The sequence below is a fragment of the Acinonyx jubatus genome, chromosome A3 (genome assembly GCF_027475565.1).
Source record: "Acinonyx jubatus isolate Ajub_Pintada_27869175 chromosome A3, VMU_Ajub_asm_v1.0, whole genome shotgun sequence".
Taxonomy (NCBI): Eukaryota; Metazoa; Chordata; class Mammalia; order Carnivora; family Felidae; genus Acinonyx; species Acinonyx jubatus.
In genome coordinates this window covers 30,670,249-30,682,856 of record NC_069388.1, presented here as the reverse complement: position 1 = coordinate 30,682,856, position 12,608 = coordinate 30,670,249, and the positions used below count along the sequence as shown (strand labels likewise).

The 12,608-nt window shown below is 45.7% G+C and overlaps 1 protein-coding gene across 8 annotated transcripts in view; it reads left to right on the top strand.

Annotated features, from left to right (window-relative positions):
• SLC23A2 (solute carrier family 23 member 2) overlaps positions 1-12,608 on the top strand; it is a 133,812-nt gene that overhangs the window by 99,581 nt on the left and 21,623 nt on the right. For all 8 annotated transcript variants that reach the window (XM_027069610.2, XM_027069613.2, XM_027069618.2 and 5 more), the window contains 4 exons: positions 1,718-1,806; positions 2,807-2,877; positions 3,860-4,041; positions 12,040-12,160. In XM_027069610.2, the coding sequence (XP_026925411.1) occupies positions 1,718-1,806; positions 2,807-2,877; positions 3,860-4,041; positions 12,040-12,160 (463 nt within the window). The remainder of the gene's footprint in view (positions 1-1,717; positions 1,807-2,806; positions 2,878-3,859; positions 4,042-12,039; positions 12,161-12,608) is intronic.

Sequence of the window (12,608 nt, the reverse complement as noted above, 5' to 3'; positions counted from 1 at the left end):
TCCTGGTTGTTTGAAATGAGTGAGCTTCTTTGCAGCTGTGTTCTCAGGACCTTTGGTCATGGTTAAGCCATAAAATGTTTGCCCCGTAACGTGCCCAGACTGAGGTCAAGAGCAGTTCACGTCACTGGGGGTGGAACCCAGAGCCAGTCTTCACTTTACCAGTGAGCCACCAGTGTGGTGTCGATTGCAGCGTTCCTAGGCCGAGATCGCGGAATGCAACCCACGTTACGTGGCCCTAGGATGTGTTGCTGGAAATCTGAAATGACAGTAAAGCAGATGTTATTTGGGCCATTTGAGAAGGCATCCATTCCTGATTAGTGGGGACCACCCTTTGCCCTTTCAAGACATTTCTGAAAAGTTAGGCTCCAGGAGTATTTGTGAATCAGAGTTTCCCTCGTGGCATACGTTCCCACGTTAGATGACTTTCATGTCCACTTTTGATGGTACTGTGCTCTGGGCCCCTCTGACAGGTAACTATAAATGGATGGTTGGTGGAGGGTGTGCCCACGTGAGAAACCACCAGCAATGCATCTGGTCTATACTGTGCAGCCTGTCTCTGTGCTCTAAAGCTAGCATCATGCCTACTCTTGGTTGATTTCATTGCATGATTAAAATGGCCAGAAGAACAAAAGAATCTTGACCCGTGTCTGGCGCAGAGTGGTCTGTGCTGGCCCTGGGCTGGTAACATGGCTGCTTCCCACTAGAGCCACCTTCTCTTAGTCCACTTCCTGTTCCAGGTGGGGCAGGATATGCCATCAGAGCACTGAGGGGCACGTGCTGGGTTCCCGTCCACTGTCCAGGACACTGGTACCAGGTGGTTTGGGGGTATTTCAGAAAGATCTGGACATCTGAGAGTTCCCAGCCCTGCAAACAGAAGGAGCCAGTTTTATATTTTACCCTGAAAATAATGTTAAAAATAGCAAATAGATATCAAGGTTTCATGTTAGCTCATAAAGCTATCTTTATACAACTGTAGCTGAAATGCTGTACATTAAAAAAAAAAAAGCAAAATCTCCTGAATTTGAATAGCTCAGGTGTTCAGAAAGTCAACATGAAATATCTAAAATGTAATTGAATGGTGACATTTGAGGATTGTAGGCAGGGGATTTAACAGAGAGTCCACATGCTTTTTTTTATGATTGAGCAGAATATCTTGTCTACTGTTGATCTGTAATGTACAGCTTTCCTTTCCCCATAGCTCTAGATCACTAACACGATTATGATGCCTGTCCTCTAGGATTGAGGGCAGCCTCTGACTTACAAAATGGAGTGACGGGGGAGATAGATTTTTTTCCCTGTGCTAACCAATAAGAATGTGAAAGGGAAGAGGAGGAGGGTCGTAAAGTGGAAGACACACACCGATATTTCAGAAGGAGCTCACAAGCTCAGCAGGAAAACGAGATGCCCAAATGCCCAACACCCCCCACCCCCAAAGGGAAAGGTGGTGATGGCAGGGGCTGGTGGAGGGGTGCAGGGCTCCCCCAGGGCCCATGCTGGGGCTGTCTGTGGGGAGAGCAGTGGGAGGGGAAGACGGAGAAGCCGGGGGCCTGGCTGTGTGGCGGAGGAGATCTTTGCAGACCAGGGCTCGCTCTTCGGCGTGTGCTTGCATTTACTCATGTGCTGTTTGTCTATGGAAAAGACTGTTAAGCTGTCAAATCGTGAACTACCTCGGTAGTTCCTGATGCCGTGATCATGGTTTTGGTCTCGTTTCTTTTAGGTTACCCCTGTTTCAGGCCAGTGCTTTTGCATTTCTGGCCCCTGCTCGAGCCATCCTGTCTTTAGATAAATGGAAATGTAACACCACAGGTAATTGCAGTTATTTCCGCATACGTCATTGGGGTCCTTTAACGCACGCGATAGAAGGGAGGCCTGGACGTGCTGCCCTTGGCAGCGTTAAATCCTTTCTGGAATTGGGCAGAGAACATACAAACCAACAAACCGCTTAGAACACTCCAGTCTGTGGATCGTGTTTCTGTCTCTCTCTCTCCCCACTCGTTCATCCCTAACCTCAGAGCAAGTAAGGACCAGAAAGGACCTCATTTCTCTATGCTAATGAAACTGATAAATATGGGAACGGAATAGAACATTTGTGCTATTTTTCTGCCTCTTTCTTTCAGTGGATTTTATGAACCACCAGTAATCACTCTCTTTGCTGCGTCAGCATTCCTTCTCTGAAACATCTCTGCTTTTTAAGGATCTGGCTGCTTTGGTTTTCTGCAAATGACTTTAACTCCCCCCCGCCCCCCCATTAGTGATTGCAAAGATCCTTAAATAACCCGATGAGGTCAGGAAAAGATCAGATGGAGGTTTAAGAAAATCAAGTAGACCTGTCATACTTTCAAAATACTGTTAGGTTCTAGGAGCAAAGTTTTCCAACATTTGCTTCCCATTTACTCCCAGGAGTTAGTTTGTGACCACTGATTTGATTCAGGAACTGGAAAAGGCCCTCCATTTTATCTAGGTTTTAAAAACCTCAGGCAACCTTGCTTTTGGGCGTTTCCGTTAGCTGCTCGCAAAGGTTGGTCTTTGTGTGAGGCTGGCACTAGCAATGTGCACCCCCAGTTCAGATTTGACAAGCTGGGAGGTCGCAGTCGATGAATAAATTTGGTTACATTTAGCGTTGGGGAAGACACCTTTCAGTATGGTAAGCCATACTGTTGTAACTCGAATTTTAGGTATGGGTGTTTTATGGAAAATAAAACTTAAAACAGGGAGGAAATTTCATCTTACAAAGAGTAAGATGAATGTATCCCGTGAAACATGGGTGTCACTCCAAAAAAATGTTGTCTTTGTTTTTGTTTTCAAGATGTTTCAGTGTCCAATGGAACAACAGAGCTGTTGCACACAGAGCACATCTGGTATCCCCGGATACGTGAGGTAAAAGAGGAGCATTGTCTGCTTTTGGCTTCTTTGTGTTTCTTTCCTGCTCCATTGTTGGCCGTGCCCAAGAAGTGGTAGTGATGCGCACCAAGCCTTCCTTTTCCTTTTCAACTACTGACATGTTTATTTCTTTTGTGAAACTAAATGTAGATGGCATCACCATAAAATAAAGCACGCAGAAATGCTTTGTACAGCCAGACAGTATTTCTGTCAGAAGTTTCTAGCCTTCATTCCCCCCCGCCCCCCAACCCCTGGGTACCCACAGACCTGCCCACTCACACGCTGCAGCATAACTGGCTGAGGGGCGTGGCTCCCTTAGAAAGAGCTACAGAGGCTTGCCTGAGGGCACACACCTCTTCATTCTAGCCCGCATTTCTGTGTGTGTGTGTGTGTGTGTGTAAAGAATTACAGATACTTGTCCGCTGTGGTGCACTTGAACAGAACAAGGCATGGGAGTCCTCAGACACGAAGAATGGCCAACAACTTATCCACATCTTCCCAAATCTGGAAGATCCTTCACCATTAGTTCAGAGTTAGCACAGATAATGGTCGTTTTCCACAATAGAAACATTCCTTTAGAATTTGTGTCGATAACACGATCTTCTAAACGTCCCTCAGAGACTCACATTTTAAAGTCCAGAATCTTTGTGCTACAGTGTTCCTCTGAGCCTGGTTTTGAATGTTGTGTGTCTTGAGCAGGAATGATAAATCTCTCACTTCTCCATGGGAGAGGTAGGGTGGCTATACGTCCATTTCCTGTTTCTGTAATGCCCCTGTGTCAACCATGTCATTCATAGGTTGGCTAGACCCCGCTCACCCCACTGGTTTCTTTGGGGCCCTGGGAATTTTCCAGCAGTGTCACACTTGTTAGGTAATAAGCCGCTGCCTGTCAGAACTGTCCACTGTGGTTGCAGGTGACACTTGGAGTCTGGATCTACAAGCAGCTCACTCTTCGCGTCTGTGCCTTCTCTCGTTCCAGATCCAAGGCGCCATCATCATGTCCTCGCTGATAGAAGTGGTCATCGGCCTCCTGGGCCTGCCCGGGGCTCTGCTGAAATACATCGGGCCCCTGACCATCACGCCCACGGTGGCCCTCATCGGGCTGTCTGGGTTCCAGGCGGCAGGAGAGAGAGCGGGGAAGCACTGGGGCATCGCCATGCTGTGAGTGCTCTGGATTACGTAGCACAGACTGTCAGCACCTCCTCTTCCCACCACCGAGTGCAGTCTCTTGGGATAGTTTGAGCATTTACGCGAAGACTTAGGAGATAGGTTTTGTTTTTATTTTTGTTTTTTTAAAGTAAGAAGAGGCTGACGGTTTAAAGTTCATTCATTTCTTGCCAGGAAGTTACCGAAGGGTGTTTTAGACCCGGAGGTTGGGAAGTGACATGCAGCACGGTATTCCAAAGACCTGTTTGGGAGTGATGTGCAGAGGGAGGGTTGTGAGGTTTCAGACTTTAAGAAGGGGGTGTAAGACGGTGATGCCATTAGCTTTTAACTTTTGAGGTCATGCCAAGTCTCTTGCACACGAGTGGAAATACCGCGAAGCCAAATCCTTTCAGCGAGACTCAAAAAAACTTCCAGATTGGCAGGAGACAGAGATGCTGCACAAGTAGAGTCTGTTGGCATTGAGAGAGACGTGGCTCCCCTGGCTCCCTCCTACACGTGTGGGGATGCCATGGTTCTTGCCAGAGTCCTGCCAGTCATTGCTGGTCCTTAAGCACAGAACTTCAAGTTCATTAAAATGTCACTTACCCCTTTATGTGTTGTCAGTAAAGACATCCAAGACTTCGGTTTATTACAAGATGGATTATTAGAGCCATGGAATTCTGTATGCCACAAACAGAGCCTGCTTTCTTGTTGTGTGCCTGGTGAACACGTGTAAGAGCTGATCACGCTATAGGGAAATGGTTCAAAACCTGGCATTTGCCAACCAGTACAATTCCCAAAACAAAGTAAGTAATAACAGAAGGGAGTTTCCGCTGGTTTTTGTTTTGCTTTGTGAACTACTCGGTAATTCTTAAACAGTAGCTAGCGCTTCTCCAGCTCCTGCATTAGTGCTTTATAAAAACACTCGTCGTGTATATTGTACGTTAAGATAGGTGCCGGCATCGTGCCCATTTAACAGCAAAAGAAGCAGAGGCACAAAGACGCAAAGTTAGCTGCCCAGGTTCGCACAGGTAGTAATTGGCTGGATGGTTTTCAGAACCCAAGTAGTCTGGTCAGAACTTAGTCCCTAACACTTCATCCTGCCCGTCTGTGTTGGAACACGGTGTGCAAGTTAAAGTGCATCTTTACGTACCTATAATCCATCTAGCCTTACAGATTAAGGTGTGTGAAAATGTCCAGGGCTATTCTTCATTTCTCCTTTCACTGAAGGTTGGTCCATAGTCCCCACACCAGCATGGGTGTGTAGAAGGCAGGGAAGGATGTCCTATGAAACGCAGTAAGTTCCAAGAAGGAGAAATTGGAATCGCCATCATACGGTGAAATTAGAAACCAGTGACAAAGGGTGAACAGAACCCCCAGATCGCCTAGGAGCTGAAAAACACTGTTGTAAATCACCCCTAGTCAGAGGGGAAATTGAAACTCATGATTGCTGATAATTTAGAACACGAGGACAAGAACAAACCAGTCACACAGAGCGGAGTTGTTCTTGAAAAAAACATACAATCTTAAAGGCAAAGTACATGAAGAGCTTATGTCTTTGAAACTAGAAAAATAGGATGAAAATGAGCCTAATGGAAGCAGGGGACCAAAAATTAATACAGATAGAAAAAATGTAAAACATAGAAGTGAAAAATTCAAATATTGGTTCTGTGGAAAAGAGCGTGTGGACACACTTCAGGCGAGGCTGATTGAGAAGAGGAGGGAGTGAGTGCACAAATAGAGGGATAAACCCTTAGGTCCAGGGAAGAAGAGTTCCAGCTGTGCTACCCGCCCCCAAACTTAAAAACAACAACAAATTAATAAAATGGGTGGTTTTCCAAAACGTGAAAACAAAAATGGACTCTTCCTCACCCTGAGCGCTAAATGTTGGGGTTCCCCAGAACCTGGTCCTTGGGCACTTCCCTGCCACGTGCCTTTCCCCAGGAAGACCTCGTCTAGTGCACGGCCCCAGCAAGCCTGTGATGCTGCTGACTTCCATGTGAGCCTGCAGCCCATACCCCCGAACACCAGCCATGAGGGCCAAACCCTGGTTCGCACCCTCCAGTCACCGTTACACAGGACTCCTCAGACTTCAAAAGGAAATAGTGTCAATCGTTTGCTTCCTTCCTTGTCCCCAAACCCAGTCCCCCTCCTGTCATCCTGCTCTCAGGCAAGGCCACGACCACACACACCGCTGATGGAGTCAGAAGCCCTACAGTTGTCCCTGATTCTTTGCTTCCCCTCAGCTCATGTACAGCCATCTTTCTGCCTTCTCTCTCCAGCCTGTCACGCCACTGCCACTCCCCTGGACAAGCCTCACCCGTGGCCATGCTTCCAAATGTCTCCAGCTTCTCTCTTGCTCCCTCCCTGCTCATTCACAGCCCCGTGAAGTCCCTGGCCATTCTCCTCTCCTGTCTCCTCCTTTTGAAACTCCACTTGGACACAAGCAGGAATTCTGGAAGTTTGTAGGTCTTCTCGTCTATGTCTGAAACCTTCTCCGCTGTCCCTCATTCTGTTTACATCTCACACTAGGCACTTGGGGCCTTTCGCTGTTGGAATCTCCGACGTTTGGGGGTGGGAAATGATTGAATTATTTCACGGATGCTTTCCTTACTCCATTCTAGCTCTTCGCTTCCTGGAACCTCTAGAATGTTTGGACCTCCCAAATCCTTCCTCTGCTTTCCATTTCTCCAGCTTTTTTCTCCATTCATGGGAAAATTCCTCAGCTGTATCTGTACATCCTTCTGCCAAGCTTTTCCTTTCTTCTGTCAGGTTTTTTTAGTTTCCAGCCAGCTTCTCTTATCCTTGGGATGCCAGCTGTGTGAGGGCAAGGCTTCAGCTCCATGCTGGTCACTGCAGCACCCCCAGGACCTGGCTCACCACCTGTCACAGAGCAGGTGTTTAGTAAGCACCTCGTAGTAAGGGCGGGGAGGACTGGGGGTTGTGAGTACATCCGTGACCATAAGTCAAGAATGCTATCAAAGGATTTTATCCCTAAAAAAAGTTCTGGGTTCCAATAGTTAGTATATTATATTTCAAGGAAGAGAGAATTCCTGCACCGGTTAAGTGGTTCTGGCAGTTTAAGAAATGGGAAACTTCCCAACCAAGTTGATCTCCATGGCGGATCCTGACAGAGCTAATACAAAAGGGAGAGCCCAGACCTACGTCTTCCTCCCCAGAGTTGTGTAAAGCCCCAGGCTGAGTTCAGGTATGTTTAGGCAGTAGTATGCTAAAGCCCAGCATCTTGCTCTACTGCAGGTCTCCTTGTGATCTTTTAAAATGCAAGTGTGCAGGGGCGCCTGGGTGGCTCAGTTGGTTGAGCGTCCGACTTTGGCTCGGGTCATGGTCTCGCGGTTCATGAGTTCGAGCCCCGCGTCGGGCTCTGTGCTGACAGCTCAGAGCCTGGAGCCTGCTTCGAATTCTGTGTCTCCCTCTCTGTGCCCCTCCCCTGCTCATGCTCTGTCTCTCTCTCTCTGTGTCTCTCTCTGTCAAAAATAAATAAACATTAAAAAAAAATTTTTAAATGCAAGTGTGCAGAAGAAGCTTTTCGGAAAGTCTTATTATCCAGCTCTGCGCACACTAATTTTTTTAGTGTCATATCTATTAACATATCTTGGAAGAATGCTCTTTGGAACATGGCTTGGGAAAATGCTGTTCCGGATGATAATAACAAAAATCCAACACATTAGGTGTGTCATTTTAGGAATTTAAGGATGATTAAATATTAGAATTTATTAATAAAATTCATTATGGGCCCATGGTGGATTTAATTCACAAAAGCCAGGGTGACCAAAAGAAAAATCACTTGGGGTGCCTGGGTGGCTCAGTCAGTTAAGTCACTGACTCTTGGTTTTGGCTCTGGTCCTGATCTCACAGTTCCTAAGTTTGAGCCCCACATTGGGCTCTGCACTGAGCAGTGTGGAGTCTGCTTGGGATGCTCTCTGTTCCTCCCCTCTTTCCCAAAATAAATAAACTTTTAGAAAATAAGTGAAAAGCCCACTGAAACTAAATTATAAATGACATCTGGGAAAATATTTACAACAAATTCCATTAAAAAGGCTAATGCCCTTAATGAATACTTTCACTAACTGAAGTAGAGAGTCCTGGTGGAACAATGGAGGAAGGAGAAGATGTGAGCACCCATTTAGCCAAAATGGGAAGTACAGATCACTAATTAGTGCACAGAAAGGCTTAGCCTCCCCAGTTATTAACATGCATATTCACAGGGATTCTGTTAACAGAATGGGGGAGTGGTAGTGGATCAGAGTGTACTGACTTGGGTTCCTAAGTCAGCCAAGAGAGGCACAGTTAGATTCTCAAGGGGGAGGGTAAATGGAGTGACACATAGGTCCTGGAAGGGAGCCATTTGTTTTTGCGAAAACATTGTTTTGATTATTTATATACAGTTTCAAACCTATTCAAAAATAGAATAGTGTAATGAACACCCCAGTACCAAATACTTAAGAGAAGTCTCATTTTCTCTCTACCCCCAAAATACATTAAAATTCTAGTCATTTGAAGTTTAACAGTAATTAAACAGGGAAATCTAAAGTAAAATAATAGTTCCTGCCATCCATCCAACTGCCACCCCTAGAAAACATCTCATGAATAACTAGTAAAAAGTTAGTATTTATCCTATATGTGTAAATACAAACGTATACACATTTACAGCTTCACCATTATAATTTGTTTTTCACCCTGACAGTTTGTTGGGCTCATCTCTCTAAGACAGTGTGTTTAGATCTACTTCGTTCTTTGTAAAATTGCACAGTGTTAAATAGTATGAAATATAGAATTTATTCAGCCATTCCCAATCGATACTCATGGTTGTTTAAAATATTTGCTGTTGCAAACAATACTGAAATTCATACTCTTATGTAGTGTAAGGAATGAATATTAAAATAATTGATAGTTTTTTAAATTGATGAAATTGGTAAGGACTTAAACGTATAAGACCTTGTGGGCACCTGGGTGGCTCAGTTGGTTGAGTGTCTGACTGTTCAGCTCAGGTCATGATCTCACAGTTTGTGGCTTTGAGCCCTGCATCTGGCTCTGTGCTGACCGTTTGCTCATAGCCTGGAGCCTGCTTCAGATTCTGTGTCTCCTTCTCTCTCTGCCCCTTCCCCGCTCACACTGTGTCTCACTCTAAAATAAAAACACGCTGTGTTTCTCTAAAATAAATAAATATTTAAAAAATTTTTTTAAATAAAAAGTATAAGATCTTGTATTTCAGTGAGTAGCAAATAGGCATTTTTGGTCTCTGGGTGGGATTATAAACTCTGCTAACTTTTATGTATTTGGCAGTTTGCATCAGAAGCTTTTTAGGGGCTCTTGTGTGGCTCAGGCAGTTAAGCGTCTGACTCTTGATTGCAGCTGGGGTCATGATCTCACAGTTCGTGAGTTCAAGCCCCGCGTCAGGTTCCACGCCACTCTCCCCTGCTTGCTCACTCGCTTGCTCACTCTCTCTTGTGCGCGCACACGCTGTCTCTGTGTCTCTCAAATAAACTATTATTTTTTTTTAAAGAAACTTTTTAATAAGATATTTACTATTTGACAGCTCCGTTTTAGTCCTAGGAACTTGCCCTAAGGAGATGTGCAGACAGGTGCCAGGGAGGGGTGATCTATCACGGTTGTTTCTGTTGCTCCCAACATCATACCATATGGAAATTGTTTACCAAGATGTGTGTCCATAAGATGGAATAATAAGTAGCCACTAAGGTGCTGTTGCCGATTTCCTTCCTGTTGAGGTCGTGGCATTCGTAGGGGCTATGAGTTAGTTGGAAAGTACGTTGTGAAGTATGATTCTAGTTCAGGTCAGATGGTGACCTATTTGTGCTCCAAGGGCAGGCAGTCTTGTGTCTCTCTCTAACCCCAGTGCCCTGGACCCAGTGATGCCCTGTAAATATCCAGGGAATGGAAGCTGTTTAGAATCTAGACCAGAATGTTACATAGTTGTTACCTGGGGTGGGATGAACAGTGATCTTCAGGCTTTTGCCTTTTTGCTTATCTGCCTTTTATAACTTTCCTTGCATAATGTTTGTAAGGTAAAAAGAAAGGTCAGCAAGCCAGTGGGTGGATAGAACCCTGGCCTGAAGACCTGCGGCTCATCTTTTCCCCTTCTCTGCTTCGCCAAGATACGTGAGCTTGGGCACGTCTCCCACCTCTGAGCCTCTGCTGCTGCCTTACTGCTGTGGGTGGGACTGCCTGCCCTGTCTGCCCCACAGGCGTATTTGAGGATAAACGTAAATTAGAAGGGTGTGGGTTTTACAGAGTCAACAAAAAGTGGAGTGTTCATCTGCTTGGTCCACTTACTTCCATGTGCCCTGCCAGATTTGGCCTGAGATGGGCGTCCTTCCTGGAATTCGCCAGGGGTCCTCCGTCCCCTCGTAAGAATGCTTTAAAAAGTGAACACTGCGTGCAGGTGATAATAGCCAAGCAGGGTATTGCCTGAAATAATGATGATAATAGACTTGGGGCTTTTTGGAATCTCATAGTGTTCACTTCGAAATAAGTCAGCATTCTTTTGAATGTGAAAAATTTTATGTTGATCTAAGTTTAGAGTAAGCCAGTTTCAGTACTCCTTATTACCATATCATTTTTTGTTGTTGTTAAACTTCACCATCCCCTCTCCCCCAGAGAATTGGAATAACTTGGGCACTGTGTATATTTCCAACCTTGGACTGGTACCGGCTCGGTGACTTTGTTTGGGCTGAGACCCCCATGTCCCTGGTGAGCAAGCACCTGGGTAAGTGGGAGAGGTAGGGGTGCGGCACAGGCCTGTTCTCCAGCTGGCTGCAGACCATGCGCCTCGTTAGGAACATGACCGTGAAGCTGCACTTGACCGGCTGTCAGCAGAGCTGATGATTCCATCTCCACAATTGGAGCTGTGCCCAGGAACAATTAAGCTGAGCTTTGACTGAGAACCCACTCTTGTGCCAACTCTCCCTCGGGTTATAAGTGAAAGAGTGCGTCCCTGTGGGTGACGAAACCCATTGTTGTACACTCCTTCATTGTGTCAGCGGTGGGAAGCCATCCCACACCTGCCACGTTTGTAGCAGACGGATGAGGACGTGTTGGGTCCTGCTGCAGGGGAGTCAGCTGATGGTGCTGCCTCCTGTGGTCCTCACTGCAGCTCGGTCAGGAGTGTGGGGCTTAAGGTAGACAGACTTCTGAGCACACCTCGGCATCCCTGCCCTTATGGCAAAGTATTGCGACAAAGCAGTTCAGAGCCCAGGCTGTAGAGCTAGACCTCCTGCCCCGCCTCCTCCCACCCTGCAAACTCTGGCTGCATGATCTTGGACAATGCTGGCTCTGTCTGGGAAGTGGACTGTCCTCGAAGCCACCGCTGCAGAAGGCTGAGATGATGGGCAGGATGACCTTCACGTAATGCCTGACGCAGACCTCTTGGGAGCATTGTTATTAATATTGAAATCTGTATGTAGCCTTCTTAAATATTGGAGTTTTTGCTTTTTAAAAGCAGTTTATGCTCTTGACACGTGAATCAAAAAATACAGAAAAGTAGAAAAAGGGTCTCAAAACATATTGCCACCTGTGGTCAGTCCCTGTGAGCATCTTGGACCCTGTCCTCCTTACCTGTGTGCACGCCTGCGTGTGTGTATGTGCATGTGCAGCACTTGCTTGTTTTTTCAGTTCTTAGTTGTGATTTTAGTGTACGTTGTGTTGCAGATGGTATCTTTTTTCCCTTACGCGGTGTGAGCATTTGGCAGGAGTGTGCGCATTCTTTGGGTTTTCTTGTTCTCCAAGGAAAAGTTAGCCCAAGTATTTATATGGCAATTTTATTTAGTATCAAGAAATGCTAAGAACTAATATTTTTTCAAAAATCGCATTTCCAAAAGCTATGATTTCCCAAAGAACAGTTAAGAGGACTAGCAGCTTTGTAGAGAAATCAACTCAACACACATGGTTAGTTTTGCCCTTGCAGCTCTGAGTATTATTTTAAAACACAGACATACAGCCTTTAACCTAATTTATTTTTTCTCTCTCTCTCGTCAGGACAATTTTCCTAGTATTACTATTTTCGCAGTATGCCAGGAACGTGAAGTTTCCTCTCCCAATTTACAAATCCAAGAAAGGATGGACTGCATACAAGTTACAGCTTTTCAAAATGTTCCCTGTGAGTAGTCGCTTTCTTTTTTTCCCTTGACAATATTGCCTTTGTTTACGTGAAAGGAAGTTTTACGCTGGTCTTTCTGGGGGAACTATGGGTGGCGACATCAGGGTACTAAGGACCACCAAATTGGCATGGACTTGAGTTTAACAGCAGTAGAAGGTTCTGAATCTGCAGTCCTTTCAGGCACGTGCAGGAGGACACAGTTCTTGAGACGGAGGGCGATCTGTGTTCCCGTGGCTTCTTCAAGCACATTGTCCATTACTCTTATTTTCTAGCCAGACTTGGGGTTAAAATAACTCTTTCCTACGTAAAAGTGCTCTCTCTGAATGAGATTCCACTCAAGTAATAGGCTTCCAGCAGATCTGTGATGTGTTTTTTCTGCCAAGTATGGACGATGGTGGAAGCTATGGGGTCTGATACTCAGCCTCTAGGAAGGTGTGTGTTTTGCCAG